General features: G+C 35.7%; 1 protein-coding gene across 2 annotated transcripts in view; it reads left to right on the top strand.

Annotated features, from left to right (window-relative positions):
- The first annotated feature begins 2,601 nt into the window (after positions 1 to 2,601).
- Positions 2,602 to 24,777, top strand: part of LOC136031261 (integrator complex subunit 2-like) — a 96,922-nt gene continuing 74,746 nt past the window's right edge. Inside the window, exons 1-2 of one of the 2 annotated variants that reach the window (XM_065710687.1) lie at positions 2,602 to 2,624; positions 23,311 to 23,520. In XM_065710687.1, the coding sequence (XP_065566759.1) occupies positions 2,617 to 2,624; positions 23,311 to 23,520 (218 nt within the window). In that variant the 5' untranslated portion in view covers positions 2,602 to 2,616. Of the gene's footprint in view, positions 2,625 to 9,240; positions 9,406 to 23,310; positions 23,521 to 24,777 lie in introns of those variants that run through there. The other variant, XM_065710685.1, reaches the window with a different exon arrangement.

The following is a 24,777-nucleotide window of genomic DNA, read 5'->3' as shown; positions in this document are numbered from 1 at the left end:
TGATCCTGTCCCTACTGTTTTTAATTGGTTGGAAGAAAAATCCAAAGAATGTTCCTATTGAAAAGGAAAGAGCCCAAAAGTGAGATTGAATTTGTCATAGCTTGAAGGTTTGCCCCTTCAGTCTGTTTAAATAAAACAGATTCATAACTGAAGCTCTGTTAATTTCAATCTTAAGGGTGACCTACATTTGTGACACTTCATTAAATGGTTGTAAAGGGATACTTTTATTTATTTGTCTTGTTGTTTTCTACATGATTTTTTTTTTAATATTTAAATTGATATACATTTCTTACAAATTAATTAGTCACACCACAGTTCCATTTGCAAGTTTTGACCTACTTTGTAACCACTGGTCTCAAAATTGCATATAAATTTATTGAAGCTAGGAAACATAGAACTCCTGTCTCTTATTCCTAAGGCAATGACTCCAGTCTGTTAACACTAAATTCCTAAGGCAATGGCAATTAAAACAAAAAAGTGAAGATTAACTTTAAAATACTTGATAATACATAAATATAACAATCACAAAGAAAAACCATTTGCAAAATTTTACTTTTTTGCTCAGTTGCCAACCTGAGCAATTGTCTCAAATTTTTAAACCTTGCAAAACATTCACAAGCCATTTCTTATGACCCACACTCTTGTCTATACATCAACAATTCATTGAAAAGGAAGGCCCACCTTACTGGCATTCTTTCCTTTGTACTTATATTTAATTGGATTAAAAGAAAGCATCTATGGCTAATTCAAAAGCCCAGTTAAGAACCAGGTGGTCCTTTAGCCAGGAAGCTAGGGACCAGTCATCCTATGCTTTTGCAAGCCCTTCCTGCTTACTGACCCTAGACTTCTCTAGGTAACCTTTCAAGGTTGGACCAGTTCTGGCTCAACCTACATAGTCATATCACTGACCTTTGTCCCAAACCAAATAAACTGGAATTGCCAGGAATTAAACCTGTGCCCTTTGGACAAAGTATTCTCAACCTAGAGTGCCAGCCACTTAAGCAGGAACACAAATGTAACCAGAAAAAAAATTATTTGAAAAAAGAAAATATTGGAAAAAAAACAACTCAAGTCATAGTTCCTACCATTTTCCACTGCTGTCCATAAACAATATCTATTTTATTTAGACAAATTAATTTTGAGACATGTATCAACAAAACTCCCATCAGGGATTGTATCAAATATGCTCAGTTTTGTGATATTCTAGTCTTGAAATAATAAAAAAAAGAAAAATTATATGTTCTATTTGTTTTCCACCAGCTCACTTGAGCAAAATCATTTGTGACAAAAATATACCCATGGTTGGCTTGGAATCCCCTTAAAATGCTTTAAACAGAAGGAATTTTAAAAACAATTATACTGATCAGCAAGAAGAATATTAAAATAACTCTCTAAACTAAGCACTTTTTAAGACAATTTTTTAGCTGTGCAAATGCAAAACTTTAATAGCATCCTAATGTATTCTAAAAACAAGTAATATTAAAATGTGTCAGTTGTATTTTGATAGAAACTGCCTCAAAAAATTTTAGTTAAAATATATGAAATGAAGGGCCAGGCATTCCTTTACATTTTATGCAACATGTAAAAAGAAAAACAATTCAATTTTTTTCACAAAAGAAGATTGATTAAAAAAAATAAATGTATTTTTAACAGCAAGCAACTGACATGAATGAAATGAAATAAAACAGAAATTCATGGAGAATGAATAATATCAGCCATATATTGAATCTACAATCAGGTGGCATAAAATATTATTTCTAAATTTAGAAAAACCCAGTGTTATTGCTTAAAGTTCTGTTAAATCAACAGGAATTGTCTTTTCAGAACTAAGGCCAGAGAGAAAGAAACTGATAACCAAAAATTGATGTAGCCAAAAATTTCAGGACCCTCTGGAGGAGAAAGAAGTGGAGGTAGGTACTTTAAATACTTTCCTGGGACTTACCTTGGTTAATTTATAGCAAACAGTATTACTGGCTTTTGTATAAAGTGAATATACCACTTGATGCGTTTTTTTATACTCTTTACAAATATAATAATTGCTTCTATTGGAAATTCAGATTTAAGCACTTTTTGACCTCTTAAAAATGACCTAAATATGGGGTATAGAAAAGGCTTAAAATATTGGTCTCAGACTTTAAAACATTGGACTCAAACTTACCATTTCATTATGAATCCATTTTTTTAATGTTACATTATCCACAAGCAGTGATTTTCCACAATTAAATTGGATAATAAATTGTATCAATGTTATAATGCTTTCTTCTTCCTTGACAGCAAATTTTAAATAAAAGCATGCGTTTTTGGTCAAAATATGAAAGCTGGCTATTACAAATGCCAGTTATACTGTTTGCTGTAAATTTAACTATATTAAATGCAGTAATGGTTAGTTTACATATTTAATATATGCTATGCTTTACCCTCACCCCCTGATGTGCAAATACATAGCCCAAATTTGTTTCTAAACTATTACAGATTTGTGATTTCAAATATCTTATTATTTTGTAAAAAATGACCAAAAACGCATGTTTTAATTGAAATTTCGGTAACAAGGAAGAAGAAAACGCCATAACATTCAGTGCTTATGGATAATATATCATTTAAAAAAATGGATTTATAATGACACAGTAAGTTTGAGTCCAATGTTATAAAGTTTGAGACCAATGTTTTAAGCCTTTTTATACTCCATATTTAGGTCCTTTTTAAGAGGTCAAAAAGTGCTTAAAATATGAATTTCTGATAGAAGCAATTATTATATTGTTAAAGAGCATAAAAAAACGCATCAAGTGGTATATTCACTTTATACAAAAGCTAGTAATACTCTTTGCTTTAAATTGACCCATACTCTAGCCTCTAGACACATCCCTGAAAGTTTCATTTTCCTAACCTAACCTCTTTCAAAGATAGCCAAAATTAGCTAAAGTAAAATTTAACCCCTACTTTTTGTTAAAAATTCAGTTTAGACAGCAATCTCAATGAATATATACTACATAATATAGGCATTGACCTAACCATTTTAATTTTTTCTACTAAAAATTATAGGTTGGTTTAGAAACTAGGCTTGTTTGATTTGGTAATATTTGAATAACTAACCAATGTGATAAACCTCCTTAAAACCTACATTTTTAACAATATAAAAATTTTCTTGTGGTTCCTTATTAGGCTTAGCCTATGCAAGATGGGCCTAGAACACCAAAAACCCTTTAAATTCTAAAGAATATGCATAAGATTACTTACAGGTCACTGAAGAGCTAAGATTATTTCCACTATTAACAGTTTCCCTGTCTTGTCTTTCTTCTTCTTCTTCTTATTCAGCAGACGGGCTTTTCAGTTGATACTATTTAGCCCTTTTCCTTTTGGCTCACTCTGTGAGATCGACAGAGCTATGGAGCTGGTTTGTCTTGTATGATTTGTATCTGCTCAGATTTCTTGAAGTATGTCTTTCTTCTTCTTCTTATTCAGCAGACGGGCTTTTCAGTTGATACTATTTAGCCCTTTTCCTTTTGGCTCACTCTGTGAGATCGACAGAGCTATGGAGCTGGTTTGTCTTGTATGATTTGTATCTGCTCAGATTTCTTGGAGTATATCTTTTGATACCAGCAGTTGAATTATAAGAGAGTATATATTGATCTCTGTGCTCTGCGGGAGAGCATGGTCAGCAAGACTCTTGGCTGTTAGTGGAATTTTGTGGTGTTTGAAGCATTCTACCATTTTACGTCGCAGGGTATACTGTGCAGACGTCAGCATATTACATTCAAATAGGCAGTGATCTATTGTTTCATTCTTAAGATTACATGACCTGCAAAGGGGGGACGAGGGAACTTCGCCACTTGAATTAGGAATCTGATATGAAAATGCCTGAAAATTTAGCCCATTTGAACCTGACCGAATCCTATGATAAATCTTGGAAAGGTGCTTACTTGGGAAAGGTGATGGGGTAGGATTCTTATTAATTATCAGTACCTCTTTAAATCTCCAGCGGTAAATATCTCTAATGGGGATTGGTCTCCCACTTGGCTGGTCAATATTTAAAGCATTTTTGGCTATTTCATCTGCCTTATGGTTACTTATTATACCTGAGTGGCTTGGAATATACTGTATATGAGTTAAAATACCTTTTGAAGCAAAAATATCAATAATCCTAAGACAAAGAAATGTGTCAATATCCATCTTATTTTGAGAAGCTGACGAAAGAAGCTCTAGGCTTGACAAAGAATCAAAATATATTATAATATTTTTAATATTAACTTTCATATATTCATTAACCATGAGGAAATCTAGTGCCATGATTATGGCGTTTAGCTCGGCAGACATTACAGATGAATTATCTTGTAATCTCTCTCCTAAAGCGATATTATGGGTTGGGAAGAAAGCTCCGCTTGCCACTTTCTCATTCATTTTGGACCCATCTACAAAAATTTGGAAATAGTTTTTATAAGCAACATTATTTAGTTCGGCAAATTTTTTCTGAATAAAAGAAATGGGGGTAAGTTCTTTGGTCCACTTTGAGAAGTAAGTCTTTATTATGGGGGTTGACCAACTCCAAGGGGGGGTTTGGGGGGAATGTGGGTGCAATAGATTTTACTGGCACTAGGAACTTCTTCTGGATATTTGCATATTCATTTGCAACGCCTCTAAACATAGATGGATTTCTTAACCAGTTATACAGGGTATAAGAATCGTTGGCCTCAATTTTTGTAAGGTATTTAATTAGTAGAGATCTTCTTCTTTCATTTATTGGTGATAGTTCACTCTCAGTAAGCAGAAACTTAGTTTTTGTTGGTTTCCTAAGACCAAATATAAGACGAATTATATCATTTTGTGTCGTTTCGATTTTTTGCATGTGGGTCTTAGCACAAGCACCATACACTATGAGGCCATAATCAATATGGGGTCTTATATATGATTTATAAAATTGGATTAACGTTTTCTCATTACAGCCCCAAGGTGTGGCTAGTAGCCTTTTAATTATTCTTGTTTTTCTATAGCACTTTTTTATTGTATTTGTGATGTGGAGGTGAAAATTTAGTTTTTGGTCAAGTATGAGCCCTAGGTAATTAGTTTGATTATCCTCTGGGATAAATATTCCATTTAATGTTAGCCTAGCATCATAATGATTTCGCTTATGGTGGAATCGGATAATTTTTGACTTTGTGGGTGCAGTAGGTAAAATGGACTTTTGGGAGAACTTTTCAAATTGGAAAAGTGCATTTTGCAACTTTGAATGCGTAATCTCGAAGGTATTGCCAGTTGCCCATAATACCAGATCGTCAGCGTACTGAAGATTGGTATGTGGGAGGTTCATGTCCCACAGAAAAAGTGAAAATAGGAGGCAGCTCAGGACTGCACCCTGTGGAAGGCCTTTGGTTATTGAAGTTTTGGGTGAAGAGGCTGAACCTACACAAACAATGAAACTTCGGTTTTCTATAAAGGATTTTATGAAGGATACAAGTTTGGGGGGTAGTCCAAGGTTTGTAAGTTTAACTAATAGAATCTGGTGGTCAACATTATCATAAGCTCCTTCAAAATCTAGGAATGCAGCAGTTAAGACATTATTTTTTGATAGGGATTCATTTATTGCATTTGTTAACACTATGAAAGCATCTGTTGATGAGTGGTGTTTCCTGAAGCCAGTTTGAGTATGAGGTATCAGATTATTCTTCTCAACAAACCAAAGCAGCCGATGGTAAATCATTTTCTCCATTAATTTTCCCAGCATTGGGGTAATCATTATGGGTCTATATGACCGAGGGTCATGTTTAGGTTTATTTTTCTTTAAAATTGGTATGAGAGATGAACATTTCCAGATATTAGGGAATGTGGATGTAGCCCATGCATGGTTATAGCAATTTAGGAGCTCCTGTTTGTACAAAGGGGAAAGATTCTTTATCCATATAGGGTGTATATTATCATAGCTACTTGTAGCATTGGCCTTGATATGCTGAATTCCATTATTCAATTCATGTATCGAGAAGGGATGGTTTATATATTCTGAACCTGGTCGGGGCTGGTAAATAGGATTTGTCATGATTTGTGTGGTGATATTTTGGTTTTTTGATGTTAGCTTTTTTGAGAAAAGGGAGGCAAATAATTTTGCCTTATCAGTGTCGTTATCATAGTGGGAATTCTCATGTATTAGTTCATACATAAGAGGGTTGGAGGATGTTTTTTTCCCACAGATTTTGCTTATAAGTCTATGTATTCTTGGCTCAGATGTTTCTCTGGAAAGATTATTTGCAAAATTATTCCAATAATTATATTTGGCATTAGTTATTGTTCTCTTGAGGTTAGCCTCTGCTTGTAATTTACTTAAATATGTGTCAGGGGATGGTTTTCTTAGGTATGCTCTCCTAGTTGCATTTTTTATTCTCCACATAATTTGGCAATCTTTTGTTCACCATGCTTTAGGGGTGTGTTTAGGGCTGGTTTTCCTAGATGAAGTTCTGGGGATAGCTTGATTAGCTGCATTTGTTGATATTGATGTCATAGCTTCAGCACACGTGTCAGCAGTTACAACTGAGGTATGAGATTTCTGGGTTAAACTTAGGACATCTTCATTAAGCTTATTTCTAAACATGGTCCAATTTGCTTTGGTGTTGACATATTTAGGGATATGTGGGAGAATGTTGGCTGGTTCATTTAAAGAGGATACAATTGCAAAATGGTCAGTGTATAGATTTTCAATTTTCTTAATATAAATTTTATTTAGTATATTTAATGAAACAATTTGTAGGTCAATAGTTGAAAATTTACCACTTTTGGGGTTAAAATATGTATTTAGATTAGGAGGGGTAGCAATTGCTAAATCGGCATTATTTGAAATCAATCTTTCAATGAGCTTACCAGCTTTATTTGCTGGCTTATCCCCCCACAGAAGACTGTGGGCATTAAAATCCCCGCAGATGATTATGTTTTTTAGCATATTAAAATTAGTAATATAAGTGAAAAAATCCATGGCATCTGTAGTCCTGCCATTGGGGTTATAAAGACTTAATATGTATGTTTTTGTATTATTTATCCAAACATTGATGCCAATAACATCAACATCATTTGAAAAATCTGGGAAATTAATACCGCAAAATTTAATATTATTATTTAAAATTATAGCTACGCCACCTCCTTTTCTCTGAGAAGACCTATCCTTTCTCAGGATAGTATATCCTGGAAACTTTGTTTGTTGGTTATTAGTCAAATGGGTTTCTTGAAGGCAAGCAATATCAATGGAATTTTTATTCATAAAAGATAAAAGTTCATTTAACTTATTTTCTGAAAGTGATCTTACATTCCACTGAAGTATTGAAATATGCTGCTTTGTTGTTTTAATTTTCATTTTGCTGTGTATCAATCTTTAGCTTTGCTAGGAGCAGAGGAAGATCTTTTTTTGCTTGGATATGCATGTGATTGGGTAGGTACAACTTTGCCAATTCGCTTATTATTTTTGCTTTTTGTGGTTGTTTTAGGTTCATTGACTGTACTGCATTAGAATTTAGTATAAATAGGCACATTTTAGGTGTTAATTCATTTGGATATTCATCTGGCTTTTTGTTGATAATTTGATTAATACCCGTTAATACTTCTGATTCATTTCTACTCGGGAGAGGTGGCCATTCTGATATTCTATCATTACTTGCAGAGGCTGGAAGGTTTGTCCAGGGTGAACCTCTCTTATAGGAATGTGAGCTTGGTTGCTTTGAGGAAGGAGTCTTATTGGGGGTGCTTGATGCTTTTGGTAGAATGGTTGGTCTGTGGGTGAGAGGGTTGGGTGGTTTCATAAAGTTTTTGGTCAGGTGTGATTGAGCTGCATTTGCTTCCATTGCTGTAAAAGGGTAAGGTATGTTTTTTTCTGTTGCTATTTGGAGTGTTAGTGCTCGTTTTTTATATACAGGGCATACAGTTTTATTAGTAGAATCGTGGGGACCATTGCAGTTGATACATTTTGGCTGATTGTTTTTACAATTTATCATTCCAGTGGGGTGGGAGTTTTTACAAGAATTGCATTCATGTAATGATTTCACTGCATGTGTTTTTTGTGTGTCCTAGTCTTAGACATTTTTGGCATTGGATAGGTTTTGGCTTGTAGGGCTTGTGGGATTTCCTTTGTCCAAATAGGAATATCTGATCCAGGTTATTATTTTCTTCTCTTAGTGTGAATAAGAAAGACTTGCTTAACTTTTGGCCATTGGCATCTGGTTTACCCAATTGGGTTACATCAGCTACTGGGATTGGGTTACCAGTTCTGTCAGAGAGTCCTTCTTTAAGATCCTGAATAGGAATTTCTGGAGGGATGTTATACACTACTATTTTAGTTCGGTTTTGGTTTGGGGACCAGAGAACAGATTTTATTGGTATGTTAAGAAGAGATTTTGAATTCTGTAATATGTCTGCTGATTTAGAATCTTGAAGGGCTATTAGCAGAGATCCATCACGGTTAATGTTTAATGAAAACATTGATTTTAACATTTTAAAGATTGCAACCCTCAAAAGAGCTACCTTTTTTTATCTCAAAGGGGGTATCTGGAGTGATTTTTAAGTAAATTCCAAGGTTTTGTGAGGGGAATGTTGGATTATGGGAAGGGGTATTATTTTTGATTGGTGAAATCTTTTTCCTTTTTTTGAGTTTCTTGATAGGACCTCTTGAAATTCATTTTCAGTCTCATCCTGTATTGTGACATACGCCCCGACTTCCACCATTGTATTATTCAATGACCCCTCATGTGAGCTTTGAGAAAGTTGACTTGACCAGCCAAGGGGTTGAATGTTTTCAGTGGTACTTGGGGTAGGGTCAGGGGGGATTTTTTTAGGTGGTGTTCTATGCATTGCCTATTGGAATAAGCTTTAATACAATCAAAAAGAAGAAGGGAAACATTGATAATATAAAACCAGACTGTCTGCCACTCTTTCAAAGGGAGGACTTCACCATCCACAAAAAAAACACTATAGTGTTGTCTAGAAGATGGTTTGGTATAAGATTGGTTCAACTGACTGCTGATAAATCTGGGTAAATATCACAAGAACTTTTATTATATCTAAATTTTTTTCTAGTGAAGCGTTCGATTCGCAATTCTGTCTTGACTTTCTAGGTCGACTTCTTACTAAATAAAACGGCCGCAGAGAAAAAAGTCAACTTTTAAGTTAACTTTTACGAGTCGAATCAAACGCAACTCTGAGGGTTCAGGGCGTAATCTAAGTAACCTATGACGTCATGTGCGTCTCATAAAACGCTTGGATTAGTCAGATAAGTAATCGGACAAGTAAAAGAACACGGGGTTAAAGCCATAACAAAAATTTTAAAGATAACAATTATATTAGGCTTGAAACAGAAGTAAACCACAAACTTAAGATTATGGATTCAGTCAATTCTTTTGTGTTCAACGCAATAAAGGAGGTTGACATACCAAAACTGACAAAGTATGTAATTTGTTTGGTGTTTATGGACTAATCCTTTGCTCCCTAGTAGAATAATTTTACTAACCTAGGCTTTGCTGTTGGGCTAAGGCTAATATTTTATTGTAAAAAACAAAATAGGAAACAAATAATGGTAAATTTGTGGTGGATAACATAATTTAGTTACAATGAAAGTGAATAAGGCCTATGTTACTTGAGGTCCTTTTTTGCTCTTTGATATTTCTTAATTGCTTACGGGGAAATTGTATAGAACTGAAAACAGGCCATAGTGAACTAAAGTTGAAAATTCTGTTCCTGTTAAAACTGGTTTTGATAAAAACTTGCCATTTATAGTTGGTTCTGGAATGGTAGCCTAATTATTATTATCCTTTGTCTTAGCAGTAAAATGTTGGTAAAATTCTAGTTGAGTGACTTCTTGCTATCTCAGAAAGGGGTTAGGTTAGGAAAATTAAACTTTCAGAGATGGGTCTACAGGCTAAAGCATATCCCAGGAAGGTATTTTAAAGTACCCACCTCCACTCCTTCTCCCTCTAGAGAGCCTTGAAATTTGCCTGCGTGACAGGTCTATACCTATTGAAATTTTTACAAAATAAAATTTTATCTTAATTTTCAGTTGCTTTTTCTCTGTCTTTAGTTCTGAAAATGCAATTCCTGTTAATTCAGAAACTTGGCTACTCACTTTCAATGTGTCAAAATGTCATGTTTTACACTTTGGGCACAAGCATATAAATATAAGTTACTCTCTTTATGGTCAGCTCCTTTCTCCAATGTTGGAAGAGTATGACTTAGGAGTAATTGTTGACAATGATCGTAAATTTAGCACTCATACAAAGAAGGCAGCAGCATCAGCTAGCTCATCACTAGGGCTCACAAAAAGAACAATTTCCTCCTGTTCTCCTAAGATTCTGAGCCTTTTACATAAAGAACTTGATTGGGCAAGGCTTGAGACAGGCATGGTCCTTGCATCCTCCTTTTTCAAAAAAGATGTTAAAATTCTTGAAGATGCCCAGAGAAGAGCTACTAAAATGGTGAGTGGACTGCATGAGCTCCCTTACCCTACAAGGTTATGCAAGCTTAAACTCCCAACTCTACTTTATATAAGAAGATAGGGTGATGCCATTCTGGTTCATAAACTTATTAATTCAAAGGCAGTTCCTGATCTTCTTCCTCTGACGTCTCAGGACTCTTGTACAAGGGGACATAATTTGAAGTTATCCAGGCATTTCTCCTCAAAGTGGCAACATGCCCATTTTTTTGCCAACCTCTGGAACAAATTACTGCCAGATACCATTGCTGCCCAAACCACTGACAGCTTTAAGAACCATCTTGACAACAAATGGTCAAAAAAAAGAATGGAAGTACAACTGGGAAGTACTTGAATCAGCAACATCAAACCACTAGTCAAGTGTATGTATTCAACTATGTGTCATGTGTTATCAACTCTGGAGTTTCTACAAGGAAAAATCCTTAGAGTGCTCCAAGCTGCAATTTAAGGTAATATCTTTAAAGCCTTATAAATTGGGATTGAGCAAAGTTGTGAAGCTGAAAACAATTTTGTTGTACTTCATTCAAGCAAAAGATCTATTTTGCAAGGTTTCACTTTTATAACCCACATATTTTTAAAGGTCAGAGCCCTCTAGAGGGAGAAGGAGAAGAGGTAGGTACTTCAAAATACCTTCCCGGGACATAATTTAGCCTGTAGACCCATCCCTGAAAGTTTCATTTTCCTAACCTAACCCCTTTCTGAGATAGCAAGAAGTCAATCAACTAGAATTTTATCAAAATGCTATTTGGAAACAAATTTGCAGCAATTTTTAAAAAAAGAGCCTCGAACCCCACCAAAACTGACATCTTTTTGAGGGGTTTTTAAGCTCTGTGTTAAAAATTTCTATAGGCTAAATTTGTTTTCATGCTACCAAGAATAGGCTAACAAAAATAATAAATACAATTTTGAATTACCTAGAAATAACATTTTTTTTCATTAGCCAGTTTTGTTCTTTAGAAACAGAGCTTTTGAGTTTTAATTTTCGTTCTTTAGAAACAGATTTTTAAGCTTATGGCTACTATGGATTGTTTTTAATTAATTTCTCAAGATGTAATTTCCCCAAAAAAGAAGTATTAAATTATGAAAGAGTCTAAAAAAGGCATCAGGTGATATAGCCTAAGCACTTTCATCCTAGCAAGATTATGTTGTCAACTAAAAATTTATCCAAATCATTTTGCTCTTTGATAAACATTTGATGGTTCTTTTCTTCATTAGGCAAAATATTTAAACAAAAGGAGTTGAACAATTAGACTTCTTAACTATGCTCCTTTTCATTATAACCAGCAATACCTGGATTCAAACCCCTGTCCTGACAGACTGAGAATTTCCACCATAGCATGCTAACCACTTGGTTAGGACAGCTCAAAGTTGTTCTAATCACCCTGTGGCATTTCAGAGCTGTCAAAAAATTGTTCAAAACAAGTACAATTTATATTTCTTCCAACAATGAAAACTAGCTGTCCCTTTTTATGATCAAACCATATAAAAGTGAATAAAAACTAAACAGTTAATAAAGTAGCAGATTCTTTTATGAAGTAAATACAGAAATTCAAAATTAAAACACAGCAAAATTACCTAAGGTAAATAACAAGATGTAATCCCTAAAATTGTTCTACTATATTTTAACAAATTGTATTATCTACCAAAAATATATAAAATCTACATTTAGACCTTTAAGTTTTACAGTTAACTGTAGTATTGTATCCACAGTAGTGGTAATAAAAGCTACAGCAGTGAAAAAAAAAACAACAACAAACAAGCAAACACCACTGTGCAACTCCTAAGATATCGTTACAAATTACTTCTTCCATCCTGATGGGCCCTTCCTTACCTTCAATGCCCATAGGCCTTTGGAATTTAAATAGAATAAATCTTCTAGTGCTCAAATTATACTCAAATATCTGAACAAATACATAAGAGGATTACAGATGATCAAATTTTGGTTACAGAAATTACATTTGCCAGAGAGGCAGCTTATAATGATGTTTTTGAAATGTCCCTAGAAAGGTAACTAAGAATTCCCTAGAAAGGTAACACAGCCAAAACAGGTTAAAGCCCAACTTGATGTGTCAGCAGTATCACTATCAAATTTTCAGTTTCTTCAAAATAGATGTTGTCAGTAAACAATCTGCTGGCACCCTCAAAAAACAGGTGTAAGGTGTGATATTTTGCAAAAAAAAGCTTAGCATTTTGATGGTACATACTACATAAAAAAGATAGTGCTAACAAAAAGGTAGTATTCTTTCTCTAAATCTTGCAATCTTCCAAGCCCCAAATGGCAAGCAAAATATTGCTATTTATCTGAAATAGATAAATAGCAATTTATCCATTAAATTGGATACCATTTATCTGAATACTTGCCAAGCATTCCTCTAGAAAACATCTAAGACATTGCTACGAATGCTTCTTCTTTCCTAATGGCCCCTCCCCAACCTCCAATGACCCCAAGCCCCCTTTAGAATTTGAATACAATGAATCTTCTACTGTTCAAATTATACTGAAATTTCTAAATATCTGAATAAATACATAAGAGGGTTACAGATGATCAAATTTTGGTTACAGGTATTACATTTACCTGATAACTGTCTAGTGAAGGCATCTTATGACAAGATGTTGAAATCTCCTAGAAAGGTAAAATGGCCAAAACTGGTTAAAGCCCTGCTGGATAATGCTGGTTTCTCATGTGCATGGAATGAAGGCCAGGGTCCCAATTGCAAACCTGATGATTTCCTTAAATTGCTGGATTCACAGCCTAGGGACCAGGTAATCAAGGTTTGGCTTACTGATGTTGAGAAGTCAATTACTCTAAGGTTTTATAAGCAGATTAAAAAAGTATATGGAGAGGAGTTTTACTTGAGATGGAACCTAATGCAGAGAGAACTACTCAAATTAGACTCAAGCAAAGTGTTTTTAGTCTCATATCTTTGCTCAATCCTTATTTATAATATTCCAACAGGGAATGTTGCTAAAACTCTACATAATAAAATAAAGAATAATAATACTGCTACACAAATGAATATCCAAAAGAAACTAACCTGATGTAGTAGATGGTGGATATTAGAGGTTGGACCTAAACACAAGCTAGTTAAATTACTTGTGGTAAGGTTTTGACCTTATAACCTACCAAATTGTGTCTTTGGGGAGAAAACTTCCCTTGGGAATTTCCTTTGAATGTTTCTATTTTAACATCACCTCAGATCCCTGCACCCAGGACTAGAGTGGGAGGTAAGAAATCTTCCAGTATTACCAAACAATGATAGCATCTACACTTCAAAACCACTTACACCCCTAGAGCCCCACTTCCAGGCATCTTCTCTTGTAGATTACATCTCTTCTAAAATATCAATCTTAACTTCTCCCAAGCCTTCTTTTAATCCATGTGATTAACAGTGAGACCTTAAACTGCCTGAAAATTAAATTCTAATCTAATAAGGAATTGAAATTTAAAGTCTACTTTATATTAGAATCTGAAACTTGAATAAAACAAATTAATTGTACCCTATCTGGTGCAAGGAGCCTCAAGGGAAACTCCAAGGGAATCTAATGTGTATATTTTATTTAATGTCTGGATTTTCTAGTCTTGCAACCTACATTCTACTTCTTTGACTACCCTATACATATTTTGCAGTTCCCCAAGGGCTCTTTCCTTCATTACAATGCTCAGAAAAAGACAATGTTTATGTCCACTTTACCTTTGTTTTTCCTTTAATGGCATCACAGTAAAAATTAAAGGTAAAGAATAGAGTATTAAACTTTACAGTTCCTAACTAACCCCCATTCCAAACTAACCAGCAACACCTGGATTCAAACCCCTGTCTTCACAGAAAATAAATTTCAATCCTAGCATGCTAACCACTTGACAATGATGGCTCAAAATGAGTACAAGATCCTTTAAAGCACAAGATCCTTCTAAATATCAAAGTTAATTAAGATCTGGTCGCCCGTTCGCAAGTTACAAATGCCTCATTTTTTCGAATTGCCCCCCCCCCTCAACTCCACCAAAGAGAGCAGATCTGGTCTGGTTATGTCAGTCACGTATCTTAGACAGGTTTTTATTCTTCCCATCCAGTTTCATCCTGATCTCTCCACTTTAAGTATTTTCTAAGATTTCCAGTCCCCTCAACTGCCCCCCCCCCAATGATGCTGGATCCAGTTGAGATTTAAAATAAGATATCTGAGTTACGAGGTCCTTCTAAATATGAAGTTTCATGAAGATTCGATCACTCCTTCATAAGTTAAAAATACATCATTTTTTTCTAATTTTTCAGAATCAACCCTCCCCCCCCCCGATCCCTTACGGTTATGTCAATCACGTATCTAAGACTTATGCTTATTTTTCCCACCAAGCTTCATCCTGATCCCTCCAATCTAAGCGTTTTCAATGATTTTAGGTCCCCCAAACTCCCCCCAATGTCACCATATCTGGTCGGGATTTCAAATAAGAACTTTGAGACACGATATCCTTCTAAATATCAAATTTCATTGAGGTCCGATCACCCGTTCGTAAGTTAAAAATAACTCATTTCTTCTAATTTTTCAGAATTAATCCCCCCTCCCCCAACTACCCCAAAGAGAGCGGATCCGTTCCGGTTATGTCGGTCATTTATCTGTGGGTACGGACATAGAGTATGAGTTTGGACATAGAGTATGGACATACCCCTTGGGATTATTAGCCTAGTTGGCAACAAAACGGTATTAATGGAACATAATGGAAAAGGGTTGATACTTTCAGATGGGAAGAAAAAAGCTGGTGAGAGAACACCACACTACAGCTACGATTTAGTTGCAAGGGAGGAAGGAAGAATGCTTCTCCAATAAAATTAAACACCTTAAATTGCAAATCATACATTAACTAACATGAATTCATGCTATATGTTGCTTTGAACTCATTTACATGTGAACTTGTGGTTAATTGACGTAATGATAGAGTAAACACATGGGAATAAAATTGTAGCAATTTTTTTATTCTACCTAGCTCATATTTTTGGCAATCTTCCATTCCAGTTTCAAATAGAATATAGTTTATTTGTGGTTAAAGCTCATAGACCATGACAAAATATATAAAACAAACAACAAATTCATAGAAATGGGAATACATGAGAACAAAATTGTAGCAATTTTTTTTTATTCTTACCTAGCTCATATTTTTGGCAATCTTCCATTCCAGTTTCAAATAGAATAGAATTTATTTGCGGTTAAAGCTCATAGACCTTGAAAAAATATATAAAACAAACAACAAATAGACAGAAATTACAAAAATTCTAACATAATGCTATAGAAACCTAGTTTTACAATCCATTGTGAACAATTGTAAAACATTCATCTACACCACTCTCACTAACCACTCAAAGTCAGAATCCTCCCTACCAAGCACTTCAGTTCTCAAATCTCTCATTTCTTTACATTCATGAATCAAGTGATATACACTTTCATTCGAACCTCCACACATAGGACAAAATACTGGAAATATATCAAGACTAGCAGTTTTAAACAATTTTATTTTCTCATTTGTAATAACAACCATAAGAAAAGTGCTTCTTATAGAACAACACCAGATTTTGGGGTTATTGAATTTATTTTAGTCGTAATTTTAGAGTCATTGCACTTCTTTGCTATTATTAAATAAAAAAAACAAGTTTTTTTTAACTGAAAGTAAGGAGCGACATTAAAACTTGAAACGATTAGAAATAAATCCGTATATGAAAGAGGCTGTTCCCTCCTCAACGCCCAACTCTTTACGCTAAACTTTGACTCTTTCTCTCTACTCTTCTTTTTAAAATTGAAAAAATAACTTTAGCGTCAAGAGCGGGATGTTGAGGAAGGAACAGCCCCTTTCATGTACGGATTAGTTTCTATTCGGTTTAAGTTTTAATGTCGCTCCTTACTTTCAGTTAAAAAGCTCGTTTTTTTATTTAATTTTTGAATGTTTTGAATTAATACATGTTTTGATTTTGGCTCTCCACACATGAATAATTTAAAGAAATTTGCAGAAATCTGTTTTTGGCTAAACGTCTTTCTTATAGTTTTGATTGGACAATTTTGAGAAAAAAGGAGCGGGAGAGAAGGCCCAGTTGCCCTCTAATTTTTTGGTTACTTAAAAAGGCAACTAGAACTTTTAATTTTTTACGAACTTTTTTATTAGTAAAAAATATACATAACTTACGAATTAACTTACATAACAAACTTCTTTATTTTTAAGTTTTTATTACGTATATGAGGGGGCTCGTCCCCTCGTCAATACCTCGCTCCTTACACTAAAGCTTAAATTTTGTCCCAATTCCTTAAGAATGACCCCTGAATCACAAAGGCCGTAGAATAAATAGTTTATATTACTAAAAATACTTTAGCGTAAAGAGCGAGGTATTAGGAGGAGGTGAACCTTATATGCGTAATAATTTCTTTTCGTTTTAAGTTTTAATGCTGCTCCGTACTTTCAGTCGAAAAAACTTTTTCATATTTATTTTCTCATTGTTTTTTTTTAAATAATGCTAGAAAACCCTGCGCTTTCTTCAGGGAAATTCTCTTCCCCCACGACAAATTCATCCATGGAAAGATCCCCCACGTAACCCTCTCTCCTCAACCCCTCGTCCCCAACCAAAAAATCCCCCTGAAAACGTCTGTACACTCCCCAATAACCATTACTATATGCAAACACTGGTCAAAGTCTGTAACTTTCGGCCTCTCCCATGGGGACTGTGGGGGAGTAAGTTGTCCCCAAAAACATCGTTATTAGGTTTTTTCTACTATGCTGAATAAAATGGCTATCTCAGAATTTTGATCCGGTGAGTTTGGGGAAAATGAGCGTGGGAGGGGGCTTAGCTGCCCTCTAATTTTTTGGTCACTTAAAAAGGGCACTAGAACTTTTAATTTCCGTTAGAATGAGCCCACTCGTGACATTCTAGGACCAATGGGTCGATACGATCACCCCTGAGAAAAAAACAAAACAAACAAATAAGCACGCATCAGTGATCTGTCTACTGGCAAAAAATATAAAATTACGCATTTTTCTAGATAAGAGCTTGAAACGCTGAATTTGATGATGCGATTTTCGTTAAGATTCCATGACTTCTAGGGGGAGTTTCCTCCTATTTTCTAAAATAAGGCACATTTTCTCAGACTCATAACTTTTGATGGATAAGACTAAACTTAAAATCAGCTTTAAAATGCGATTCTTTTAATGCAACTATTGGTATCGAAATTCCGTTTTTTAGAGTTTTGGTCACTATTGAGCTGGGTAGCTCCTTAAACCAAAATTTCCTTTTGATCTATTCCTGGCTGAGGCCAGACGCTGTGCGTAATGGATTTAAACTGCTGGGTTCAGGAAAAGTGGATTAGCTTTTGCTGTGTGGATTAGCTTTTGCAATTTGTTTGTCATCAAACAAATTGATGAGCATTGGTATATTCTATTCGGTATCACAAACATGACTGAAAATTTTAGATTCCCAGGAACGACTTAACTTCTTAAAACTGGTCTTTGCTTTTTCTGTAGGAATGCTGCCATTGAGCATGTTTTTTTTCAGAGTTGCTTCAGATTAACAGTGAGGAAAGAAATATAGTGAGAAAAAACTCGGTTAATGCTAGACATGGTCGTTGACGGTATAAAGACCTTTGGAACACTGGAGAATGTCCCCATTACGGAAAATTTACTTCAGTTACCCAGACTGGCAAGGGTGAGCTACCGGGTATTCCTTGAGGAAGAAGCTGAGAAGAAACAGCTGAAGGTGTATCAAGAAAATAGGGGGGAACAACAAGCTATTGTCAGACAAAAGAAAACTTAATGGAGGAACTGTTTTTATGGCACTTGGTATTAACCAAGAGACGTATAGCGATCGCAAATTCAAACGATCGGGTCTATCTGTCACTCTCTCTGTCTGTCCTGGTTTTGCTAGTTTACGACTTCCAGATAAGCTAGGACGATAAAATTTGGCATGCGTATTAGGGACCGAAAGAGATTAAATTAGAAATAGTCGTTTTCCTGATTCAACCATCTGGGGGGAGGGGGTGGGGGGACAGTTAATTTGGAAAAACTAGAAAAAATGAAGTATTTAACCTAAAAACGGGTGATCGGATCTTAATGAAATTTAATATTTAGATTAATATTGTGTCTCAGAGCTCTTATTTTAAATCCTGACTGGATTCGGTGACATTGGGGGGAGTTTGGGGGACCTAAAAGCTTGGAAAACGCTTAGAGTGGAGGTATCGCGATGAAACTTGGTGAGAAAAATAAATACAAGTCCTTGATGGGTGATTGACATAGCCGGATCCGATCTGCTCTCTTTAGGGGAGTTGAGGGGGGAGGGTTAATTGTGAAAAATTAGAAAAAATGAGGTATTTTTAACTTACGAAGGGATGATCGGATCTTTAGTAAATTTCATATTTAGAAGGACGTTAACTCAGATCTCTTTTTTTTTAAATCCCGACCAGATCCAGTGTCTTTGGGGGGAGTTGGAGGGGGGGGGGGGGTCGGGAAATCTTGAGAAAAGCTTAAAGCGGAATGATCAGGATGAAACTTGGTGGGAAGAATAAGCACAAGTCCAAGATACGTGACTGACATAACCGGGCTAGATCCGCTCTCTTTTGTGGAGTTGGGGGGGGGGGGGTAATTAGGAAAAATTAGAAAAATTAGGTGTTTTCAACTTACGAATGTGTGATCAGATCTTGATGAAATTTGGTATTTAGAAGGATCTCATGCTTTTGAGCTTTCATTTTAAATCCCAACCAGATCCAATGACATTAGGGGGAGTTAAAGGGGAAACCGGAAATTTTGGAAAACGTGAAAATTGAGGTATGTTTATCTTACAAATAGGTTATCGGATTTTAATGAAACTAGATATATAGAAAAATCTTACGTCGCAGATGTTCTATTTTCAATTTGAATCGGATCCGGGGACATAGGGGGTTGGAGGGGGGAACAGAAATCTCGGAAAATGCTAAGAGTGGAGAGATCGGGATGAAACTTGATGGGAAGAATAAGCACAAGTTCTAGATACGTGATTGACATAATTGGAACGGATCCGCTCTCTTTTGGGGAGTTGGGGGGATTTCTAGTTCTTTGGCGGGTTCAGTGCTTCTGGACGTCCTAGGACGATGAAAATTGGTAGGCATGTCAGGGACCTGCACAAATTGATTTGATAACAGTCGTTTCCCCGATTTGACCATCTGAGGGATGGAGGGAGAGGAAAAATAAAAAAAATAGAGGTATTTTTAACTTACGAATGGGTGATCGGATGTTAATGAAATTTAATATTAGAAGAGCCTCGTGTCTCAGAGCTCTTATTTTTGAATCCCAACCGTGTCCAGTGATATTGGGAGAGTTGGAGGGGGAAACGGGTAATCTTTGAAAACGCTTAGAGCGGAGAGATCGGGATGAAACTTGGTGGGAAGAATAAGCACAAGTCTTAGATGTGCTTATTGTGTTTGACATTATCGGACTGAATCCGCTCTCTTTTGGGGAGTTGGGGGGGGGGGGGGTATTAATTCAGAAAAATTAAAAAAATTGAGGTATTTTTAACTTAAGAATGGGTGACTGGATATTAATGAAATTTGATATTAGAAGAACTCATGTCTCAGAGGTCTTATTTTAAATCCCGACCAGATCTAGTGACATTTGGGGAGGGGAGTTGGAGGGGGAAACCGGAAATCTTGGTAAACGCTTAGAGTGGAGGGATCGGGATGAAACTTGGTGGGTAGAATAAGCAAATGTCGTAGATACGTGATTGACGTAACCGGACGGGATCTGCTCTCTTTGGGGGAGTTAGGGGGGTCCAGTGTTTTGGTGAGTTCGGTGCTTCTGGACGTGCTAGGACGACGTCAATTGGTAGGCTTGTCAGGTACCTGTACAAATTGACTTGATAAAGTTGTTTTCCCCGATTCGACCATCTAGGAAGCTCAAGGGAGAGGAAAAATTAGGAAAAATGAAGTATGTTCAACTTAAGAGTGGGTGATTGGATCTTAATGAATTTTGATTTTTAGAAGTACCTCGTGTCTCAGAGCTCTTATTTCAAATCCCGATCGGCATTAAACTTTTGATTTTCTTTTTAAATCAATCTGTTGATTCTTATAATTTTGCTAGAGCTCATGCCATATGAGTTCTTGGTTCTTCCGACCTCGTCACAAGTACCATATGAGCTCTTAGCTCTTGTTCTTTTGGAGAAACTTTCAGATAATTCAGTAGAAGTTAGCATTGTGAGTATGAAAAATAGTCTTAATTCGTAGATTCCTTTGAGCTGGAATTTGCTTAAATGACATTGGAATCATATATAAGAAGGGATGATGAAAAAAGGATGTCAGGAATGGATACTGTTCAAGATGTGAAAACATACTTTGATCAATTTCTTGGTAAAGAGTCAAGAGATTAGTTTTTTTTTCATTATATATGCTGTATTTTGCTGTATATGCTGTATTATTTTTATTCTAATAAAAGAAACATATTAGACGAAATAGGAAATGGACAGTCGAGGATGGTCCATGAAGAGTTATGGTCCATGAAAGGTTATCTTAAAAAAGGAAAAAATCAATGTTCAGCAGTTTTTTTTCTGATAATAAAGATCTTGAAATTGGTCAATTTTCCTGTATGTGAAAGCCACTAAATTCAATATTTTTTTGAAACTTTTTTTTTATCCAAGTATGCGCTTTATGATTCTTGGTCATTGGGCATAGTGACAGAGGGGATGGATTTTGCTGAAATGTATGTCACTTCTAAGCTCCATCTAATTTCTGGGAGTAAGAACCTGCATCTCATAAAATTCGGTGGACACAGTCAAGCAGACTTATCAGAGGACCTTTTATGGCCCCTTGCTTTTCTTGGTTGATATGGTAGCAGAGTTCAAAGTTTAGGTTCTAAGGGTCAATTGTTACGTATTTCGAGAGCGAAATTGTTGAAACAGTGTCGGGCCTGTTAAGGTCAGTGGTTAACATATCTATGGGTGTGTTCAATTTTTTTAGCAATAACTATCTGTCTACCAAATTTTAAGTGAAAGTCTATTCTTTTAGCTTTTGGGTCACTCCCTCATTAATCTACTGCAGAGGCTACCAATATTGACTTTTAGTCCCAACAAAGATATTAAAAGTATTTATTAAATAGCCTTAAATTTTTATTTATTTAAATAGCCGTACATAGGACGGCAGTGGGCTAGTATCCTCTAGAAAAAATGCAGAAAGTAGTGGTATGAGAATGCCACTTACCTCTCCAGTTGCCTTCAGTAACTATATCCTGAACGCCCAAACCAGCGCAGCTCCTTCATTTATTCTAAAAGGGATCGATGTGTTGCTTATCGCTTATGCAGATGATATTTTTAACCCCAGTCAAACAGTACAGTCGTTCAAAAGAAATTTTGCTATTTTAAGTAAGGAATATACTAAGATTAACCTTACATTCAATAGAGAAAAATTGGACGTGGTTCTGTTCAACTGGGGTGAAACTTGAGCAGGATTTACTGTCAATCTCGACGGCGCGCCAGCTTCCCCAAAATCACAATTGGAATATTTAGGGCTTCCTATCGGTGACAATCTTAAAGCAACTAGAAGCCTCTTGATCCTTCATTTCCAGCGTCGAACAGCAACTGCATACGGAAGCTTGGTTGCAAACAAACTTCGACTCAACCGCAAACTGCTAGCTAAATTTTACAATGCTTCTGCACCCCGTATATCCTATACCTTGCATCTTTTTGGCGTACGTTTACGATAACTGAGACGAAGGAGCTTTGGCGAATCTATTTCTGGTATGCCAAATACCTGCTTGCTCTTCCACCATGGTTAACTCCTGGGTCATTAAAAGATATGGCATCATAGACCCGAATGCTTCTATCAGAAAAAGCATAGGAGCTTATAATAGTAGAATTGGTCGGCACCCATGGAGCGCTATTTTGATACAATGAATGTTTTGCTTTTGCTTTTGTATGTTTTAATTGTTTTTAAATAAGATGATGTGCTGTTTAGTTTTTTTGGTCATTTTCTTTTCCCTCTTTTCTTTTGTTCACATTATACTCCGTTTTTCTCGTGTATTATAACGGGTTATAAATAAATTCGATTCAATTCAATATCACTTAAGAGTGGCACTTTTTTCCGGTTTTGACCCATCTCCCGAAAAAACATCTGATTTACCCCTTAAGGTTGCCTATGTGTATCTTTGAGGGAGGAGTTTCTAATGCTCTCAAAGCTAAGTAGTAGTTAGGATAATATCTAGTGAATTGACTGTGTTTATTTTCAAACACCACTAACAGAATCAATTGGTAGTACGCCTAAAGCGTTGTTTGCGGGGTTGTGTTACTAATATAAAATAGCTACAGATATAAGCTAAAAAGAATATGAGCTGTTGGAGGGTGCAACCGTGGACCAAAAAATACTTACATTTGATTAGCTTCTTTTGCACGAGGTCAGCTTACAGAAGATCACCTAATTCCGCAATAAATAACCCATGGACGCAATAGTGATTCCGAAACGATCCTCAAGATCTGTGCAACCGTTTTTTCTTGTCTTAGACGCGTTTTTTAGATTAATTTACAAGTTAGAAAGACTTTGAGGGTGGGGGTTGAAAGGTTTAACGCCCACCCTGGATTTTCCCTTCCTCTGGGAAAATATGAACATCTTCAAATTTGTGGAGTAGGCTCTTATCCTAGTGCACTTGCTTTGCAGTGGTGTTAACTAACATTTTTTGGGAGGAGGGGATGAAGGAAATGTGTTTTTCAAACTTAAGGAGCGAGGTATTATTTTTTTCTTTGAATTTTTTTTTCAATGAAGATTCCTCCCCTCAAAAAATGTCTCAAATTCTATGACTGTAGTCCCTCCTCCCCAATCGGCATCACTTATGCATGAGCGAATAGCAGCTTATAGAGCAAATAGTAATGCCAATTTCTCATTTTTAGGGCATCAGAGAGTGACCTCCGACCATTTTTGCCATGTCTTGTGCGAATGAGTCTAATAACGCCTCTTGATTCGTCAGATGAGTGTAAACTTGCAAGAAGGTCTGTTTCTTTAATACTGTGTGGAATTGAAGTCGTCAATTCAATAGTTGGACTTCTGTCAGTAGATTTTCCTACATTGGAACCAGATTTAAAGAAAGAGCATTCTCTCAGGTAACTTCAATTTTTAGTTGTCAATTAATTGCAAGCTAAGTTTTACCTCGAACAAATGTTCTTAGTTAGATACGTTCTTGAGGGTATAGCTCAATTCGTAGAATTAATGAATTTGTTTGGTTCACGTCAAAAAGAGGAGAACATTACAGAACAGAGTGGAAGCAGGGTTTTATTCAGTAATACATCCTCCTATCCCAGAATTTTTTTGTTTTGTTTTTTGGCTCTCAAAAAAGAAAAGCGAATTGTTATTTTTGTCTTCTTCTTTCTTTCCTTATTTTCTCTTTAGCTAGTGAATATAGTGCTTTTCTATGTGAAATGGCAAAAAATGTGTATGACAATTGCAAGCAGTTTTTATCTCATATAAGTCGCCTGTTGCAATGCAAAATGTCATTGTCTAGTTTCCCAATTTTATAGGAGAGCGAACAAAATTGAAACTAGTTTCGATAGATGTCAGTATAAAAATACTCTTAAACTCGTATGTGTGTCTCAATAAGACAGCCATCCTCATATACGGGAATGATTTCTGTTCGTTGTAAGTTTTGCTGGCACTTCCTACTTTCAGTTAAGTAAACTTGTGTTTATTTTTTATTTATTTACTTAATTTCTTACCATTTTTCGAATCGTATTAGAAAATCCCCTTCTCTCCTCCTCCTCCCCTGTGTAAAATTCTCCGTGGAAAGTACCCTGGAAAATTTTTCCCCACGGAGAATTCTGTCCGTGGAAAATACCCCCTCTTCCCCCCCCCCCCCAAAAAAAAAAGAAATATCATATACATCACAACATCAAATGATATATGTAAATAATGAGCGAATTATACAACTTAATCCGGTTCTCCAAGGACTATGGGAGTCATGTCATGTCCAAAGGCATAGTTATTTGGACCTTTCAACTATGCTGAATCAAAAGAATTTTTCAAAATGTTGATGGTATATCTTTTAGGGAAAAGGGGCGTTAGAGGCTACTTGCTACTTGCCCTCTGATCGTTTTGGTCACTTAAAAAGGACATTAGAATGTTTATCTTCAGTTAAATGAGCCCTCTCCCGATTTTACAGGATCACTAGTTCAGTTCGATTGCCCCTGAAGAAAACCAAAAAAAAAAAAAAAACAATAGCAGGGCTAGTAATAATAAACACACATCCGTGATCTTTCTTCTGGCAAAATATGCAATATTCCACATTTTCTGTATATAGGAGCTTGAAACCTCTATAGCAGGGTTCTCTGATGTACTGAATCTGATGACGTGATTTTCACTAAGAT

Source organism: Artemia franciscana, chromosome 9 (genome assembly GCF_032884065.1).
Source record: "Artemia franciscana chromosome 9, ASM3288406v1, whole genome shotgun sequence".
Classification (NCBI taxonomy): Eukaryota; Metazoa; Arthropoda; class Branchiopoda; order Anostraca; family Artemiidae; genus Artemia; species Artemia franciscana.
Note: the sequence above shows the minus strand (reverse complement) of the source record. Positions and strands in the feature narration are given on the sequence as shown.